General features: G+C 34.3%; 1 protein-coding gene across 8 annotated transcripts in view; it reads right to left on the reverse strand.

The window, feature by feature from the left end:
• LOC149804420 (ryanodine receptor-like) overlaps window positions 1–21,569 on the reverse strand; it is a 538,410-nt gene that overhangs the window by 259,036 nt on the left and 257,805 nt on the right. For all 8 annotated transcript variants that reach the window (XR_016415653.1, XR_016415652.1, XM_089940121.1 and 5 more), the window contains 6 exons: window positions 21,173–21,355; window positions 14,488–14,637; window positions 9,472–9,587; window positions 8,050–8,105; window positions 5,172–5,270; window positions 813–1,197 (listed from right to left, as the gene is read on the reverse strand). Coding sequence is in view for 6 of the 8 variants with exons in the window: in XM_089940121.1 (XP_089796247.1) it covers window positions 813–1,197; window positions 5,172–5,270; window positions 8,050–8,105; window positions 9,472–9,587; window positions 14,488–14,637; window positions 21,173–21,355 (989 nt within the window). In the remaining 2 variants the exon portion in view is untranslated. The remainder of the gene's footprint in view (window positions 1–812; window positions 1,198–5,171; window positions 5,271–8,049; window positions 8,106–9,471; window positions 9,588–14,487; window positions 14,638–21,172; window positions 21,356–21,569) is intronic.

Raw genomic sequence — 21,569 nt, forward strand, 5'->3', positions numbered from 1 at the left:
GAACTAAGGCCGGTATCCTTTTTAGCAAGGACTCACCCATCGTCTATTATGCTCAACCAGGCCTCTAAAGAGGACTACTATAGTACCCATGGAAACCCTTGCATAGCAGTTAAGTGAGTCCCATGAGCTGCCTGCCCACCTTTCTTATGAAAGGGAATGGGGCCCACAACCTTTCTCCCTGTCAAGCACATCTAGCTCTGGATGTGTAAGAGGGAGGCTTAAATGGCAGCTGCTTAATGGACTGGGTCCGCTTCCCTTCAATGAAGACAGCAAGAGGTGATCAGAATGAAATGCTTCTAGGCCAAGAGCAGAAGCAAGGGACCAGATTGTTGTTCCTTCAAGTGCTGGGATGCCGTGGAGGAGATGAAACCTTCATCTTTTACTTGCCTAGACTTCTAAACACGTGAGTTACTAAACTTGTTTGATGCAATATGGGCACCAATGCTATCTCATCAACTATAAGATAAAAAAATGTGCTCAAATATGTGTGGGTATGTGCATCTGTGCATATATGCATGTGTGTGTGTATGTATGCATGTGTGTGCATATATGTGTGTGCATGTATGCATGTATATTTGATGTGTGCATGTATGTGTGTGTGCATCTATATTTTATGTGTATGCATGTGTGTGCATGTATATATGATGTGTGTGCATGTATATTTAATCAAGCATACATACTAGCCTGCTCTAAAGCATACTTCAACATCAAAACAAAAAACCATTAAGTCCAGTGTATACAAAATTGGATTGTGAAGAGACAACACTGATAGCCCAGCGGTGACAACATGGCTGTGCAGCACACATAATTACCTGGCTTACCATTATGAGGTTCCCTTTCCACTACCTTCTTCTCTTCCTCCTTTGCCTGCCCAACCAGTCGTAAGAGCTTTTCCCTGAACCCAAAGGACTTAGGTTCCTCTGCCAGTTCCTTCCCATGATTCTCCCCTTCCTCCAATTCAGCCAGGCAACTTGGCATGGCACTGTGTTTAAGCAAGGTTTTGTGATAGTTCCAAAGCATGGCTTGAATATCGGGCCGACAAGGACACTGCTGCAATGGATCATCCTCATCACTTTTGAATGCCAAAAGATGTCTCATTTGTTCCTGTGGTGGACAACGGAACTCTCTTGTTTTCCTGGCAGCCACTGAGGATGGGAGGTTGGACTGTTTGATCTCAATGTACCGTCTTAGCTGGTCCTGTCATCAACATTAAAATAAAATCAATAATTACCATTCCAAAGAAAAACTAAATGTGAGGCAGTCCTGTTACGAACGTGAAAAAGAGTATTGCACGTATCAAATGGGGTTGAAAAAAAAAATCCTATCATTACATGGCAAGATGTATCTGGGGCCTGAAAGCCTAGCAATAGTAGCAGACATACTCTAGATTTGTGGCATATATAGAAGAAACAGCAATTTATGAAGCAGTTAAGTGACGATAAATTGATTTACTTTTTAACACACGTTAGTTCTAACACTTTAGTGCATGATGAAAATACCATTCCATGTTAAAACATTTAAGATAGGTCATTTCAAAAGTGCTGCCAATAAAGTTGATATAAAAGATGATGAACAATGAAACAGGTGTAAGTGAGAAAGTTACCCCAGAAACCAAAACTGGCTCTTTTTAGGGTAAACTTGTTTCAAATTTCTTAAATACAGATGCTCTGCAAATCTGAAAAGCCGAGTTGAATCAACGTTAAAGTCTGTTAAAACAAGCAACCTGATTGATATTATATGCCTAACTGTTTTTCTCTGAACCAATAATGACCTTGATCTTTTGCTCTTTTGACCCTCAAATGATAAGGTTTCTTCTATACCTTAAGTGCATACCCCTCCACACACTTTGGTCAAGGTAAGTGATCAAGAACAAAAGAAATTATTCTCAAACAGTTTTTCTTCTTTCATTCAGTAAACTTGACCATGATCATTTGATCCCAAAACCAATAGGCGTCTTTTTCAAGTGATCCACAAATTTTTGTGAAGGTACATGGACAATAACTGAAATTCAAGCACAGAATACATTTCTTCTTCCAGTCACAGTCTCATTAGCCCATGTGCAAGTTATTCACAAAGATCAGTCCATGTCTTTGATGAAGAAGTACTGTTACTGTGTGGAAAACATTCTTGTTCTTTCAGTCACAGTGACCTAGACCTTTGACCTATGATCACCCAAATCAAAAGTCTTCCTAATCCAATGTGCAGGCCATCCACAAAGTTTGGTCCACCAGATATACGTTTTGTAGAATACATGTCATTGTGCAGAAACCATTTTAGCTCCAGTCAGTGACCTTGACATTTGATCTTTTGACCCTAAAATCAATCGGCTTCTTCCTTTCCTCAAGTACAAACCATCCATAAACTTTCAGAATTGCTGATTGTGGAGAATCTGTATAATTGTTGGAAACTATTTTTCTTCTTTCTATTAATAACCTTGACCTCTGGCCTTCTGACCCCAAGCTAAAGCTATCAACACAGTTTGGTAAGCAAACAGTGAACAATTTGAGTTATTGTGCAGAAACCAGTTTTAATTCTAACCGTCAGTGACCTTAACCTTTGATCTCTTGACCCTGAAATAAATTGGGTTCTTCATTACTACTAGTACAAGCCATCAAAAATGTTTTGCAACTGTAGTTAATGAAGAAATCAAGCTAATAAAGTGAAATTGGCAGCAGGCAAATGGACAGATACCACAACATATGAAATTCCATGGATCAGTGGTATAGATGTGAAAACCATTAAAGCTAAAATGCATTCTGTTGGGGGCCCCGAGTGGCCGAGTGGTCTAAAGCGCTATCCGTTACGGGTCACTGCCATCTCACCTCTGTCTGTGTGGGTTCGAATCTCGGATTCAGCCTATGTGGGTATGTGAGAAAGCTTGCCAGTAGCTTCTCGTGGGTCGGTGGTTCTTTCCGGGGTTTTCCCGGGTTCTTCCTCCACCATTAATACTGGCTGCCATGTATAGCCTATCGTGTGCTAAAAAATGGCGTTAAACTCTACAACAACAACAACAACAACAACAGCATTCTGTTAGCCTGTCATGTCAGACTGTCAAAATCTGTTAAATGTCTTTAAAGAAGAAGTTCTTAATACTTTTTCTGCTTTTAGTACAGCAGTCATATTTTATGACAGATTTGACATCATTTTTGCCAAATTAAAAACCCTTCATACCTAGATGCTTTATCTCAAATTTGATCATATTCTGTTGAATAGTTTTTAAAGAATTTTCTATTTTTAGTAATGCTGCTACTTTTGATTGCAAATCTGCAACATTTGTAAAAATCTGAAAGCCCCTTATGACATAATTATTTCATTTAAATTAATTAAAATTCTGTTAAGCAGTTTCTGAGAAGTTGTTTCCAGTTTTTACTATTTTTAGTAACAGTGGCCATATTTTATGGCAGACTGAACTCATTTGCATAACTTGAATGAACTTTATGCCATTTTGCTTTTCTATCAAAATTAGCAATATTCTAGCAAAGTAGGCAATATTCTGCTGAGTGGTGGTTGAGTTATTAAAGGTTTTCTACCCCACCCCACCACTATCTCTCTCTAATAGCTGGTCAGCCAGAGTGTCATATCTGAGGAACCTCATTTCTGCAATGCTTCTGTCAAATTATGATGAACCAAATTGAAAACCATCTATAACATGAAGCATTCTGTTAAATTTTGTCAAAATCTGTTGAGATGTGTTTGAAAATATGTTATTTCTTGGTTTTTCTGTTGTTAGCAATGGTTACAATATTTTACTGTGGATCAGCAAATCTGCAAGATCTTTATGCCTGGATGATTCCTTTCAAAACTGATCAAATTTTGTCAAGTGGTTTTTAAGAAGAAGTTGTTATTCTCAGTGATAATGGCTATATTGTATGTGGGCTTGGCATTCATTAAACAAATGTTAAAGACCTTGTAGAAAAAATACCCTTTATAAAATCATGTGCTACCTTGCCAAACATTTTTACTTTAGAAATTGTAAATAGTAGGTTAGAACTGATAGGACCATAATATATTATGATCTGGCCTTACAATTTGGTAAGCTAAAGAAAATGATATTTATTACTTAATTATCCTTCAATTAACTCATTAACCCCTGGAAGTTTTTGTTGCTTTTGACTGAAATGCAAGTAGGAAACACATGTTGTGGGCTATTTCTGAATACATCCTAATACATCAACTTCCAAGTTATTTCCCATTAACCTAATGCCTAGCTGTGTTAGAAACATCATTTTTCATTGGCTATTTCGCTCGCAAATGAGAAGTTGAAGTTCTATTTTTATTTATTTTTTGGCTTAACGGACCCATCATTTTTGTATCAAGACCACTCTTTATTCCAAATGTCCATTTTATCCTGCTTTTTGCAAAGGTGCATCTGACTGTGTGCAGTTCAGACCGGTCTGCCTTAGATCTGAGGCCAAAAAGTCTACAATCCGGACACAAAATTGGATTCCGACCACGGGCGAATTTTGGGTGTAAAAAAAAAAAAATCAGGTAAAAAAAAATTAGGTTTACCCTCTGTATTTGTTAGTGCAACTAGAACTTATAGATTATTTGGTATCATTGTAGAGCTATATTTGTCCACCTTTCTATAATACCACCCACTTTAGTGTATCATACATGACAATGATGCTACAGAGCTTATCAGTTGGATACTACCTGCCATGTAAACGCAGTGCCAGGGGTTAAAAGTTAACATAATCTATTACCCAAAGTTATTCAGCAGCTAGTGAAGTTGGAATTGTCATAAGACTATGGTGACTGGAAACACTGATCTATTATTTTGATTATGATGGGCTTGAGTCATCGGATGGATGAAGGAAATAAGAAAAATATAAATGTTAGCAAGTACTTTTAATGCTGTTAATAAAAAATGTCATGTATGTAGTGTTACAGTTATCATTACCATTTCTTGTACCTCAAAAATGGTAACAGTCAATCTTTCAAAACTAAATTATCAAAAATTGGTGCCCCTTAAACAGAAACCTTGCATAATTTACTTAACAAAGGTGATACAAATGTGAAATGGACTGTAAAAGGAACCTGAATTAGAATTTGTACAAAATATGGTCATCTCCATAGGTAGATAGAGAATATATATTTATGTCAATTTACTCAAAATTTCACAAAGGGACCTAACCAAGGTCAATTATTGCCATGACCTTTATTGTGCTTACATTTTGTGCTGCTGAGACAAATTCATCTGAGAAGGCAATGATTGACTCCACCCTGTGTCTCAACTGCAGGTCACACAAGTGTTGAAGTATGTGACACACCTGAAAAACATTAAATTAAACTCATGCCAAATGTTTTATAAAGACTATGCTACATGTCTAAACAAGATATCAATACCGCTTTAAGATTTGTATCTAACCAGCCTAAATAAATACGCCTCCACAACAAAGCAATATGGGAGCTTAAATAAATATGCTTGCACAACAAAGCAACATGGGACTGATATTATCCAACTAGCATATACTATCAAAAAGCAATTGTAATAAAAAGGTAGCTGCCTTGGATAGAAAGACACACCCATATCAGAATAATTCCCAGCTATTTGCTATAAATTGCTGATATCTAACATGGTTTTTTATCTCTCTGTCTGCTCTGAATAACTTAAAGTAAGCTAGATGGAGCACTGGAATCTTCTGTATGAATATCAAAGGTGTTCATACAAGGAATGAACCTGATATCTAAAGGCAGTTTTACAGAGAATGTTATTCAACAATAGTTTATCAGTTACAATAACTATATTTGATAGGAGATAAAAATGATCTGTAGGTTTTCCTCCTGGTTATCATACCATTGCGTCACTGACACAACTCTGATAAAGCAATGTCTAAAGAAATATTCATACCAAGTTGGATCAAAATTGGTAAAAAAGTTTTGAAGCTGAAAATAGGTGAAAGATGGTTTTAAAGAAGAAAGTCGAGGTCTAGGCCTACAGACACCTAGATTCTTGAATAATGAGTGGTCATCAATGCATTGATGTACAGGCACAAGGAAATCAGCGTGGAATAGAATCTAAGCGAAGCAAGGAACCAACAAGAGGTAATACAAATATTTTTATATATTTAAACATGATCTAAGTCATTATTCTGCTTTAATTAACATTACTACTGACCATAAATTTGTCTGTCTCTCTCTCTTTTTCTCTCTCTTCCTTTGGTCAGTTTGACTTAATATTTACCATTATTCTTCAAGGGCCCAGAGATGTCATGGTATTACACAAGCGAAAATCCTCTATTCTCATCTTTTCATGTTTGCTGCCATTATCTTGATATAATGGTTAACAGAGAGAGAGGGGAGGGCATTTGGATATTTTCATATTTAATTAATAATAATCAATTTTTAGAACCTTATAATAGGTTTAAGAAACAACATCAACAAAGCCTTAAATACATTATATATGTGTGCTCCGTAACCAAGACATTTACCTTACTGTGTCGACCGGAAACTGCAACTTTGTATCATTGATTATATAAGTATCATTGATTATATAAATACTTTAGATAGATCCTAAGGGAAGTAAAAACATAGTTATGAAGAACGATATTGTAGGTTACTTGGTGCAATTTCAGTTTCAAAGTTTTTTATCCAGCACAATTTCTCTCACTCCAGATTTCTGCATATTTTGTCCCTTGTGCATGAGAGGGGAGGGGGAAATGGAAAAAGAAAGGATTGCAATGAAATTGTGCACCATATTAAATTCATTTAGAAAAAAGTGATTAATTTTACTTTTAATCATTATTTTCATATGTCACTAATGTTTAATGAGTGGAAATTCATCACTGATCTTATAGGAATAGACCCAACAGCACACAGTTCCAAGAATGTTTATGTATGCGTATTATTGTGCAATGGGCAGATCACAATTTGATATACTAATAGTATTGGTATATCAAACTGCTTTATACCAACACTTTAAAAGCCATGTTATTTTTAATGTGTATGTGTATGTGTGTGTGTCTATATATATATATATATATATATATATATATATATATATATATATATATATATATATATATATATATATATATATATATATATGGGGGGGGGGGGGGCCTGAGTGGCCGAGTGGTCTAAAGCACTCTCTGTTACGGATCACTGCCATCTCACCTCTGTCTGCGTGGGTTCGAGTCTAGGATTCGGCCAATGTGGGTATGTGAGAAAGCTTGCCAGTAGCTTCTCGTGGGTCGGTGGTTCTTCCCGGTGTTTTCCCGGGTTCTTCCTCCACCATTAATACTGGCCGCCATGTATAGCCTATCGTGTGCTGAAAAATGGCGTTAAACCCCACAACATCAACATTAACATATATATATATGTGTGTGTGTGTGTGTGTGTGTGTGTGTGTGTGTGTGTGTGTCTGATATATATATGTGTGTGCGTGTGTCTGATATGTGTGTGTCTGTGTGTGTGTGTGTGTGTAGTGGTACAGACCCCAAACAGCCATGGCATAATGTAACAGCATATCTTGGTCCATGTGTAGGAGATTACACATAAAATGGTAAAAACAGTGGCAAGATGCAGCAGCAGACCTCGTCATATGCAGTTTCAGCTCACACAAACAATAGCAAAGACCCTGATCAACTATGGCATAATGCAATAACAGATCTTGGTCTATGCTGTGTGAGATTATATGTACAATAGTAAAGACCCTGATAAACTGTGGTATCATGTAACAACAGATCTTGGTCTATGCTGTGTGAGATCATATGTACAATAGTAAAGACCCTGACAAGTTGAAGTATCATACAACAACAGATCTTAGTCTATGCTGTTCAAGATCATATGTACAATAGTAAAGACCCTGACAAGTTGTGGTATCATGTAACAAAAGATCTTGGTCTATGCTGTTTGAGATCATACTTTCAATTGCAAAAACACTGATGAACAATGGCTTGTATGAAACAGCAGATCTGGGTCTATCCAGATCACAGTTAGACAAGTGGAATACAAATACAGTAACAATGGATGCGTAAGACATCTAGAGAACACAGATCTTACTTAAAGTACTAGTCGACACAGATCGAACCAATTCAGACAAATTACCTCAAGTTTCACAGCTTCTTCAAGCTTCATGTTGATTAATCCCTTCTTGTGGTCACCTTTTAAATGAAAACAATCTTCATCACAACAATAAACATACTGTAATGAATAGTGAATTACTCTAAATGGTCCCATTGCTGTAATGAAGATCATATATTAGTTACACAATCTTTTTTATTTGAAGAGAGTGCTTGAATGTTTTTTTCTGAATGAGTAGGGAAATCTCTCCCATTATCAAAAGAGCAAGGAATGAGTTGAAAAAAAGAAAGGATGTGAACTGCCATAATTGCCCAACACCTAAATATTAAATATTTCTTTCGTCCTACTCCACTTTGTTTGATGTAAACTGAGATTCCCCATCTAGTTGTACTAAGTATTAACCTGTTTACATTTTTGAGTTTAATCTGTTCCTTGTCTGTGTATGAATAGCATTCTGTGCTGAGAACACCCTCTCACAGTCTACCATCTTAAGGAACATATTCATAGTGTTGTGTTGTAACTACATGTACTGACAGCCAAGATTTCTGAAACTCTGCATCAAATCTGTTGGGTTTATTTGTGGTTCATCTAACCCAGCAACTATTATCACTTTAAAATTACTGTTCTCCATTTGGTGAGAAACTCCACTTCATCTTTTCCTTTCTTCATTCTCCATTTACTCTGCACAACCGCACCAGCACTGACTTAAGTAACTATCCATCCAGCCATGCTAGACTATAATCTCATCTTCCATAAATGTTCAAGTTTGTGCATGTGCAAATGTGAGGAAAGGGCATAACTGTAAAAACCCTGTAGTACACACATTTTTCTTTGATAAATAATTATCAGAATTTCCAAATACCCTTTTGTATTAACCTACAAATGCATACTTTGCAACAGTTAAATATAAAAAAAATTGTATGCACAGAGTGCATTTGTATATGGATTGCTTTGATCTAACTTGTGGAAATTATCATGCATCCTACTTTCCAACTGGAACTTTGTAGCCCTCTGCTATGTTAAAAATTTAGTGGATGAGTAGTGTTGAATAGCCCTCTGCTAGGTTAACAATTTAGTGGAGGAGTAGTGTTGAATGTTGCTGCAATTGATATTTTGCATATAATTTAATTTGTACATCCCTTACTATCAGCAATGATTCATGTCATTTGCACTCTGAAAATATGCTTGTGTTGGAATAAAGCAACATCATTTCATAATGTTTGTGTTTACATAGCACTGCATCCCAACAACCATTTTGAATTGTTTGTAGCATTCAACCATTACCATAAAAGATTACATTTTGCTCATTAGAAATTTGCTAATATAAGATGTCATTTATATACTGATATTAAAGATCTGCTGAACCTGAATGATCGTGAACTATTGTGACTTGTTGGTAGTTTTACTCTTGCAATGGGGTTGATGAGTAGTGAGTGTAGCACTTACCTGAAATAAAGCTCTCATCAAATGTTTCTGGGTCAAGCAGACAAAGCAGCTGGTGGAGGTCTTCATCAGTCCCAAGACCCATCACCAACAGATTGTCCCACACCTTCAGTAATGGCCTAAAACAAAATGATACAGGTTACCCATACACAATTTTTAGGGCTAAGGTGACAGATTGAATCAATCTAATAGTTAAGCGTACTATTTCTTATATTCCTCCAAAAGGATAACTGTTTGATGGAAAAGTTCTGATTGTCCAGTCCATTTTCCTACTTTAAGATGAATTTTGAACTTATACTGATTTTAGCAGAAATGTTAGGCATAATTTTGAACTTTATCAAAAGAACTACAAGCATAGATGAATTTGGTGCAATGTAGATTTTGGACTTGATCTGATGTTTACTCTGAAAAATAAGTTTTTTTGCTTCCTATTAAAATATGTTCTACAAAAATCATACTCTAGTGAAAATTTGAATGAAATTTTAGCAAAATCACAGTGAATATTTTTTAACATTCACTCCAATGTCGCCTTTTCACGAAAATTATGGTATTTTTGGAGATTTTATCAAAATTTCTGAAAATATCAGTGAATATTTGTGATTGAAATTTCACTGAATCTGCCAACATTTCTGGAAATATCAGTGAGAATTTGTGATTGAAATTTCACTGAGAGTTTGCCAAAAATTCTGAATATATAGTGATGTTTTGTGATTGTAATATCACCGACATTTCAATAAAAAATATCAATAAGATATAATAAAATATATCTTTTGTTTCTTGCACAATTTTAATGATTTTCAGCAACATTTATAGTTCCTGTTTCTGATAGCTGTAATTTTATTGTTCATTTTGGGAACAATAACTTCTCTTCACATCTTTCCTTGTTATATTTCTTTTTCAAATTGTTGTTGTTGTATTTATGTTTACCTTCAATTGGACTTAAATGCTCTCAAACAAAAATGTTTTCTTATTTTCCCTTTTAAAGCAGAATTTTCATGTTTTTCCTGACCTGAATCTGATTGTCCTCGATATGGACCCTGGAAACTGATTTTATTGCTTGTTTGTTTTTTTGATAATTCTCTATCCGGTCCCATTCCATAACAAACTTTCTAATAAGTATTTGTTCCGTATGTTGTTTAACATATGATCATTGTAAAGAGCTTTCTGATTGGTCAAAATTTGTACTTGCCCAATGAATCATCATGTTACAGAAACGGATGGGAATGAGCATGCTTGCTAAACATCGCATATTGATTTTTCGAGCAGGATGAGTTTGAATAACCATTTGAAAAATGTGCGGCAATAAGAATAGATTGAATACAAAGTCATTGGGAATGTAAATGGCCAGTATGTATGAAAACTGAATGCCAGGACTAGTATTTTGCTTTTTGTGCCATAAATAGCTTTACATTAGCACCTAATGTGCTAAATATGACAAGGAATTGAACCAGGATGATTTCAAAATTATATAACTTCAAACTGATTAACTTCAAGAATGTAAGGAGGGACAATGTATAGTGGGAATAGTTGATACACATGTCCATTAAAGAAAGTCAATACAGTGAGTGGTATTATTGTTTACATTATCAAAATATTCTACTTGTGTTAGAATTCAGTGTAAAATAAGAGTAATTATATCATGATAACCATTTGTCACAGCTGCTTATGGAACAAGGACAAATTCAAGAGACCACAACAGCATCATGGTTTGTACATTAATTGAAAATCAAGTCTGCAGTACAACAGTGACATATTTTGCAGGCTCAAAGCATTTCTTCTTTTCATAATCAATGTTTCAAATGGATGCTTTTCTGTACTTTTGCATCATTTTCAGAGTTTTCAATTCAGGAAAATATTTTATATTTTATATATGTTTATGTGTTCACAGATGCCTGTGCATCTGTTCCAGGCTTGATACTTTGATTTTTTTAAATCAATTAAATTTTTAGTGTCAAGCCAGATTCTCACATAATGTTGTATTGACTGCATATACTGTACATAACAGATAGAAGGCCTCAAGGTAGATTAGTTCTGTATCTAATTGAGCTACCTTCTCTAAATAAAGTTATTATTATTATTAGTATTAGTATTAGTATTTGTATTATTATTATTGCCATATCTCTTGCTTTGGATGTTGTATAATTACAACATCTGTATAATTTTGTTTCACGTACACTGAAATATCACCTGGGTTAATAAAGTCTGTTTAATTCATATCCATTTTTCATTTAAAACCTTTTGAAATGTCTGAAAAATTACTGAAACTTCAGTAAAATACTATATAATGATCAAAATTTTAGTGAAATCTCACCAAAGTTTAGTAAACTCTCACTAAACTTTCAATGAAATGTTAGAGATCTTGCCAAAATGTTTGTGAAACCTCACCAGAATTAAAATGAAAGTTTTGGTCAGAATTCTTTTGAAATCTCAAATATTTCAGTGAAATTTTAGTGAGATCTCACCAAAATTTCAATGAAAGTTTTAGTCAAAATATTTGCAAAATCTCACCAAACTTTCAGTGAAATGAAAAAGAGTTAAATGATGACATCTCAGATTAGGTTTTGTAAGCAAGAAAGAAAATGAGGACAAGAAAAACCTAGATCTTATTTGATAATGTATGTCAAAATAAAATTTATGATCCATTAAAAAAATTAATGTGAATATTTATCATTGATTCTCAATAATGCCTAAGAATCATTAGGCAGTTTAATAGAAATCTGAAGCAGATTTTTTTATTGGATGATATTTATGTAGACATTTTAGGCTGCCTTTTTTTAGATTAACCTTAGGGTGGAAATTTCAGGCGTTTTTTTTTTTTCCAAGTATAATTTTATTTCAAGCGGAAATCTTAGATGGATTTTTTTGTTTAAGCAGAATCTGCATATTTCGCCTAAAATTCTGCCAGAAATCACTCTAAAGTCCGCTTGAAATTTGCCTAAGCTTCTTTAAGTTTATGGTAAGGCAGACAACACTTAGGAAGCCTATCTGAAATCCACCTAAAATCTGCCTGGAAATTGTTTTACAGAATTTCAGGCAGATTTTTATTTTAGGTGGAAATGTTAGACACATTCTTTTTATTCAAGTGGAATATTAGAACAACTAATCTGCAAATTTTGCCAAAAATTCCACCCTGAATCCACCTGAATTCTGCTTAAAATTCGCCTAAGCTCCCTTAATATGAGCAATTATGGTTTAGGCAGAAAGCACTTAAAAACCCCGCCTGAAATCCGCCTTAAGTCTGCCTGGAAAATTTTGTATGTGCGATGATATCTGCAAGTTGTTTTATCAAATCAAGGAATTATCATTGCATCTGGGAATCTGCAAAAGGTGTGGCATTTTTAAAGGTTTCTCATGACCTATGGATATAAATAAGCAAACATATTTTTAACTTGTCTTTCCGGTATGTCTTTTAGGTCATGCCTTAGATTCACACCTTTTAATGACCCAATAAGCAGCTTCTCTGCAGTGCTTAATCTTTTTATATTGTGGAGAAATATGTGTCATTAAATAGGACTTCAAAGGTTTAAAAAAATTTTTATAACACTAGCCCTTGTGGGTATAACCCTAAGGACTTATACAGTACTGTAACCAAGATGTTCTATTTGTTTTCTATTTATGCTTCAAGCTGGCTGCTATGGAAGTTTTTTTTAATTCATAGGGATATTTTCAATGTAATTTAATTGAATATGCTTGTGACACTATGCCAGTCTCTTCTGGTTGATCTATTTATATACTTGTGACACTTTGCTCTCTATGCCAGTCTCTTCTGGTTGATCTATTTATTTACTTATGACACTTTGCTCTCTATGCCAGTCTCTTCTGGTTGATCTATTTATTTACTTATGACACTTTGCTCTCTATGCCAGTCTCTTCTGGTTGATCTATTTATTTACTTATGACACTTTGCTCTCTATGCCAGTCTCTTCTGGTTGATCTATTTATTTACTTATGACACTTTGCTCTCTATGCCAGTCTCTTCTGGTTGATCTATTTATTTACTTATGACACTTTGCTCTCTATGCCAGTCTCTTCTGGTTGATCTATTTATTTACTTATGACACTTTGCTCTCTATGCCAGTCTCTTCTGGTTGATCTATTTATTTACTTATGACACTTTGCTCTCTATGCCAGTCTCTTCTGGTTGATCTATTTATTTACTTATGACACTTTGCTCTCTATGCCAGTCTCTTCTGGTTGATCTATTTATTTACTTATGACACTTTGCTCTCTATGCCAGTCTCTTCTGGTTGATCTATTTATATACTTGTGACACTTTGCTCTCTATGCCAGCGACCTATTTAAAAAGAGTCACTAGGATGAACCAGACATTTACGGTCATCAATGAAAAAACAAATTTCAAAATTTGCACTCCTTTAACAGAGAGTCAGTATAAAATTTACTAAGCAGTTGCATTCCTTACCATAAATCTCCTATGATAAGTTCATTTCTACATTTGATACAAATTTGGCTATTTTAATCTAAGGTAACATTTTCCTATAATACCCAACATATGCCATGCTTCATTTTCAAAAACTTTACAAGGTGAACCACCTCAGGAGCTTACTTAGACAGAAAAATGCATGTATGCTTTCTGAAGAAAAATAATTCATTAAAACCTGTCTCAGGCAGCTACTGGCAAAAGGGAGACCCATTTCCATGACAATCAGTGGTGCTGCTTAACAGAGGTTTGTTTCTTAAATATCTCTTGAAAATTTCAAGATGTTATCTTGAAGTTTGGGGCCCACATTTGCCGTGTTATGCTTTGCTAGCTGTGCCATAACACAACTCATAAGTGCCCATTTGCTGTTCTGGGTTAGATCCTTGGTTCTGGCACATGTAGGAGTAAATAATATCTCATTTAGAGTACTCCCTGGATCATCTGGTTTCCTCACTTAAAGTGCTGGCTACACACTATAAAATCATAACAGCCATCACAAGTACTTTAAGTTCTATAAAAACTGTATAATCAACATAAAACTGCTACAAGATGAGCTATAAATAACTAGAAAAAATTCTTACACAAACAGACTGGCATTGCTGCCCCCTATGGGATCTCTGATATGAGCTGCTCCCTTCTCCACAGCCTCTGTGAGTGCCTGCATGATGAAGGTTTTGAGCTGGTCCATTGGAAAGAATGGAGCTGCGCCACTCAAACTGTTAGACTGATTCCTATAAATATTATTTAATAGAGACAACTAAATATACTGAATCAGTGGATGACACACTACTTTCAAAATGGAGGATACATGAACAATTCATTAAGTCTGGGAAATGAAAATAAAAATACATTCAGAATACACAAACCAAAACGTATCCTTGTGGTTAGCATGCCGCAAGCTTGCCACAAGATTGCGGCAAGCTTGTATCATCAAAATAAGCTTACAAATAAATATGTGTTAGCTTGTGCAAGCTTGTGCAAACATGGCACCATTTATGGTCATTTTCTTACCAGCATCAGCAAGCTTGCACAATTTACAGGTTTATAAAAAGTGCAAGCTTCCACATATTTCCAGATTCAATTTCTTCGAGAATTTTTGTTCACTGCCTGCTTTATGTATATAAACTGCAAATAACTTTCAAACAATTTCAGATAGCAAATGTACAATAAATAATTTTATGCTAAAGGTGACCTCAGTAATTTAATAATTAATATGGATTATTAAATATCCAGCAATTACATTTTGTTATATTTAATATTACCAAATTTATGTTTTTTAATGTGGTAAATATCAAAACTTAATAATACTGATAATAATAATAATAACAATAATAATAAATAATAATAAAATAATAATAATAATGATAATAATAATAATGATAATAATAACAATAATAATAATAACAACAACTCTATTATTTACAGATGCAAGATAAGTAAATTATTATGATTTTATTTTCTGTTATTATACATTTCCATACAATATCAATGCTCAAATAATAAGAATTTTTTTAACAAAAAGGAGGGAAGAAAAAGAGCCATTATTGATAAACTTCTATTGTTCTGAAGTTTCTGGTTATCATCATGTATATTATATGTGCCCCTGTTGTTATTATTGTAAGTGTTGTTGTGAACAGTATGAAATAGTATCATTTATTATTATTATTATTATTACACCTCTCCCTCAATAACTCATGCACAACGGAGTCCAGAAACACAGACTGCACTATAAGCAAGGTGCGAGTTACCGAAGGACCTCCAAAAATTGAAAAAAATCACTCTGACATTAAGAAAACTGTTGGGGGTGGGGGGTGGCAGCGTTAGGGAACTGGTCTGTTTATTGACTGAATCCTCATTTTACAATCACGTCGATAATAATTTTTAATAACGCCCTTTATCCAATGAAGTTGTTTGTTATACTGTTTAAATAAAATTTATTTTAAAAATGTCCAACATATGAAAGATAGTTCCAACTGGTTTCAACAACCACCACATGTACACAAAAAAATCTGTGTATTACGTCACTGCTTTTTGTTTTCTTGATGAGTCTGGTTCCTATAGTGGTGTTTAATATTACCCTGCTAAATCGGGAGTCAACTGAGCAGGGAACTTGACTAACTGTTGATACACCACCAAACAAGTTTGCTTTTTTTCAAAAACATGCGACATTTATTTCGTGAGACAATCATCTATGTTGAAACTCAATTTTTGGATTGCTCAATTAGTACAATATTGATGTTGTGAATTAATTGGAATTAATAATGAAACTTCTTATCATCCCTGAGGATATCCCTAAGTGCCAGTTCAAGAATTCTCTGAAACTCGCTCATACAATGGTCTGTATCTGCGAAATCAAGCTCTTTATTTTACGAAATATTCGTTTTGCTTGGCTGTCTTGTTTTCTTTGATCAGTTATGAAAGAGTCAGTTAATTTAAGGTAGTTTATGTTACATACACAAAAACATTTATAAGTGTTCGATGAATCAAATGAAGTGAATTCACCCGACGTACAACCAGGGCTGCTCGACTTAAGTTTGTAGGATTTTCGTGCCTTTTAACTTTTCTTTTATTCCACCTCTTTTATTTGATTCAAAAGACATAATTAATGTGATAATACAAAGCAGGCCAGCTTTTAATTCAGTGTAACAATACAATAAATACTTCCGAAAGTCAGTTATCAAAACACGGTCGGCACTTAAATAGGTTCTCAGAGAAATGCTCACGGACGGTAGATTGACGCATTTTGTGTTTAATTACAAGAGGACACAATGCATTTATGATGATTACACTTACAAAGAACTAAAAGACAGAACTAGAACACAAATTTCAATTGATAAAAAATGATTTAATTTGTATTTATTTATTAAAGTACTGCCTCCAGTACATTCTCATTGATCAAAATTTCCTTACATATCATTAATTGCAGTGTACTAGGAATGTCGTTTGGAAAGAAAATGTAAAAAAGATGTATGACCTATTTTTAAAATGTGGTTTACTGCGACAGAGATCTAATTTGGCATCGAGACATCAACAGTGGTTATTTCCCTTGTTTTCAGTCTTGAGACTGGTTTACAAATTGAAATCTACATGTAACAAACCTGAGTCACAAAAACAAAAGCCAGCCTCAGTTTCAAAGAGGCTCCATTTTCAAAATTGGACCATCACAATTTACTCATTAATTCATTGCAAGCAGTAGCAATACATGTGCAACAACTGATCATGCAATCTTAGAGACAAATTTAAAATCAAGAAGTTATCATGCTGGTGGGTAAAATCAAACATTATTTTACATTTTGCCCATTTACTGGACTGCAGTTTGGTGGCCGATTATACTGTATTATGGGATTATTGCTGCGCAGCATTTGCTTACAATACATTAAATGTCAAAAGGTGACTTTGTATTCTTCCTCCACATAATTATTGAGACAACAACTTTGCAGATCATTATTATCTACTGCTGCACCTGTCAAACTGCAGATTTCAATGCACTTGTCAGTTATCAAAAATTGGTTGACGAATTTTGAAATTACATGCAAGCATCTTAATCTCATTTCCATTTATCTTAGGGACTTTATTCTTCTCATATATCAAATTCGGCAATTAACCACTTGCAATTATCTTTAACTGAGACAAGTTCAGAGGTCACTGCATTAATCTATTATTTTTTGTAGTTTTTAATTTTCAAAAAAATGGTACAGAGTCTATTTCAAAGATCTCAAAATATCAACTGAGTAATTTCATTGCATTTTTCCATTTAAAGATGTAAAATACCAATCATTTGGCAGATGTCAGATCCCATTCTAAATGAATGGTAAAACTAATATTTAGGATCTCTTTAAAGGATGGCCAATTTGTGTATAACACCTATAAAAGTTTCTATAACTTGTCAAATATTTCACTAATGTTAAACTTAAATGAAATGCCTTTTCGAAACAGGTAAATAGTCAAATATTTTGACCAGATTATATTTTACTGTAATCTATTTCAGTGGATTGTACCTGACTCTACCAGAAGCAGGGGAGGATGAAGGATTTCATTCTGAGAGGATTTGTTTAGAAGTGGTTACCTGTATTCAAATGGCTAACATTCTTGTTTTTCACCTAATAGTGTAGTTTCAATAGAAGGGAGGGGAATGTAGCCATCTGACACTATCCTTCCCCAACTGGATTTCGATATGGATGTGAAGAAAAAAGTTTCTGAAGCCATACAGACAAAAATATGAAGATTTTCCTATATATTCAAGAAAATGGCCGTGCAAGATTCCTCAGACTGAAGAGCTTGCCTTTCTGTGTAGCAGTCAGAATTTCTGGAATGTTCCCTTAATACAATGGATAAAATCTGGCTCATGTGATTTTCAGATTTTGTTAGATTCTATTGCTCATGCGAGTTCTACCTAATGCACACAAGACTAACATGAGCCAGATCTTATTTGAGAATCATGTGTGCAAAAAGGTAGCCAATTTTGGTGTAGCCAATATTGTACAAAGTACCATATTTGCCAGCATACAAGTTGATGCGAAGTATAAGTCTAATCAGCAAATTTGGCAAACTTTCCATCCACCATCCGTATATAATTTGATGCTGAGTATAAGACGAGGCCAGATCAACACCTTGGATTGTGTTTTTCACTTCGTTCCACACAGCGAACTTTACCCTACCTGTAACTCAGTAACCTTTTCAGTCAGGATTATTAAATGTAACTAAAAGTACCTGATATGTTTCACAAGAAGTATTTTAAATGGATTATGTACTTTTAGCTACATATAATAACACTGACCCGAAAATGTATCGAGTTACAGATAGGATAAAACTCATGATGCTGTGTAGATTTAAATTATAATAACTTCCGGTTTCATAAATATTAAAAGTATCACTGTGTGCTTTTTCAGATTACCAGCAATAGGGAAATTGATACTAAAATCCTTTTTCCGGGGAGGGGGAAGTGAGAGAGAGAGATACAGAGAGAAGGATGCATATGTATTCCATCACATTTTTCTTTATGCACCTCATGATCAAAATAAAATATGGTCCAATATATATGAGAGAGAGAGAGAAAGTTCAGTTGTTCAAGTATTTTTGGGTTCTTTTTTTAAATTTATTGCCCCTGTGTTGCTGAAGCTTTTGTCAAAGAGAGAAAACATTAATAAATGAAACAGTAAATGAAAACCATGAAAATAAATACCATACTCGTTCAGGTATTAATATTCACTATAGTTATATCCATATAATCTCCATTAGGTTAAATCCCATTCCCAACAATTAAGATTTTGTTTAAACTACATGTACTGTACCTGTACTTAGCAATTGTTTTTGATCTTTGTTCATGCTAGATGTACATTAAATTTGTGTCGGTTCCGTCGGCAAATTAAAAAATGTCACTGGTTGAGAAATTTACAATAGTAACCACATGGCATTTCCTTTAACTGTATGGTATGGTATACATAATACCCATGGGTAGCCTCATTTCCTTATTGGTAGCCTCTCTAATCTGACCTGGTCTGCCGAATCTTGACCTCAAACAGGTGTTATCTTGGAATGACTGAATACAGTCATAGCATATTTAATTAGCATGTAAACACCACTACAAAGTCATGTGATTCTCTTAATAATGGAAGTGGAAACAAAAATTAGAAGGAATCTCTTAACTAGTGGTATTAATTGATAATGGAATATGGTATTGCACTTGTACACAAGTAAAATCAATCATCAGGTAAGTGAACAATACAGATGTACAATCGTGAAGACATCTCTGTCCGTCTATCTCTCTCTCTCTCTCAATGGGGCAAAAGGATTATTATTTGATCATTAGGTGCAAGAAGAAAATTGTCGTTGATATTCATCTTCTAACTTGTAAATTCTAACACACATATATGTAATCAAATTTAAACAAAACATATTACAAACAACGTACATTACTGGTGCATGCTGCTTTAGCATAATTACATCTGATTTATGTTAATTTTTAATACTGACAATCATGTAATTGTTTAAAATACTCAATGTGGGATCGTATGTTGTTCATACACAATCTCTTTCCCAAAATGAAATATTTTTTACATATTATTTTTCGAACTCTTGGAGAATTTTTCCATACAAACAATATGATAAAGCGATTTGGATGACATAACTCATATATAAGTCGATTCGGAGTATAAGATGAAGCTGAGATTTTCTGGTCAAAAAGCATCGTCTTATAGGCCGGCAAATACGGTACTCTAGAGCACATTCTTGTTTAATATGATCTTTATAAACTGGTAATTTAAACTAAGCAGATACCACATCTGCAATCTGCACAACAGCACTTTGCATTCCATAAAGTATTATGATAATTTCAAATACAAAACCTGAATACACCCATAATGGTCCAAATTGTTTTACAGTGTCTGGTAAATGCAGTATCTGATGTAAATTTGCTGATATGTTCTTTTCACCACACTATACAGAGAATCAGCAAAAGAATTTTATAAGAAGTTCATATGTTCTTAACACCATTTTAAAACTTTTTACTTGAAAGAAGGCTGTTTCAAGATGTGTGTATTTTTTGTAAATAAATCTCCTTCAGAAATAGTTGAAATTTGTTCCATTTATTTCAGATTTATTTTATATATAATCTCCTTTCTAATTTAGCTGCAACAATTTTATCATGAACAGTATTCTTGAATGGTCTGTAATGTCATTCTTTATGCAACATTTTTACAGTAATGAACCTTGCATATGCCTGCGCAAGCTTGTTTGTCTATGAGAGCATGAGCAAGCTTGTTTGTTCATGCAAGATTGTACTAGCTTGTTATTAATCCTTGCAAGCTTGTGCCAGCTTGTATATATTTAGGATTGTTAAAGCTTGCAGCAATCTTCTGCAAGCTTGCAATATTTCTTTCATGTGGTTTGTGCAACCTTGACAGGGTTTTTTTCAGTTCAGATTTGTGCATGCTTGCCGCAAGGTTCCAAATACTAGCTTGCAAGATATAGTTTGCACAAGCTTGTGACAACTTGCATGAAAAGCTTGCATTTTTGGTTTGGGTACTATCTGCTGAAGCTTAAACATACAACTTGTCGTAAAAACATATGCAAGGAATGGTCTTTTGGTTCCAAATATCTTGCCAGGAATAAAATCTCAAGTATGTAAAACATACCCTTCTATGAGAACTTCATCTCATGGAGTGAGAATGTTCAATGGCTATAAATTTTGTGAGATTTATCTTCACACTGAGAGATACCACAGACAAGAATACTTAAACAAATTTTTATAATATCCAGTTGGATTACCTCTGCTCAATTACTTTCTGATCAAGACAAAGATGTGGCCGAATGGAAACACTGGAATCCATGCTGGGAATGGTGTGTTTGATGTTGCAGTTGCTGTTGCCATTTGGTACGGGTGAGCGATACAAACTGATTTTTTTCACCGTGGGCACCAGTGGAATTATGAACTCATTCTGGGTCAGCATCCTGAAGGATAGGAAGAATTCAAGTAGCTAATCTAACTAAGAGAAATGATAAAAGCATTCAAAACAACATATGCAATTGTAATTTTTTATTGGGACTTCAAAACTTCTATTGAAAAATCTACATGGTTAAAAGATATCACATGTACTAAACAAAAAAGGTTATGATTAAGGGCCATTACAATCTTGGAAATGAAGCCAAACAGACATGACCTACA

The sequence above is a fragment of the Sinohyriopsis cumingii genome, chromosome 2 (assembly GCF_028554795.1).
Source record: "Sinohyriopsis cumingii isolate HCF-2022 chromosome 2, ASM2855479v2, whole genome shotgun sequence".
In the NCBI taxonomy this organism is placed as follows: domain Eukaryota; kingdom Metazoa; phylum Mollusca; class Bivalvia; order Unionida; family Unionidae; genus Sinohyriopsis; species Sinohyriopsis cumingii.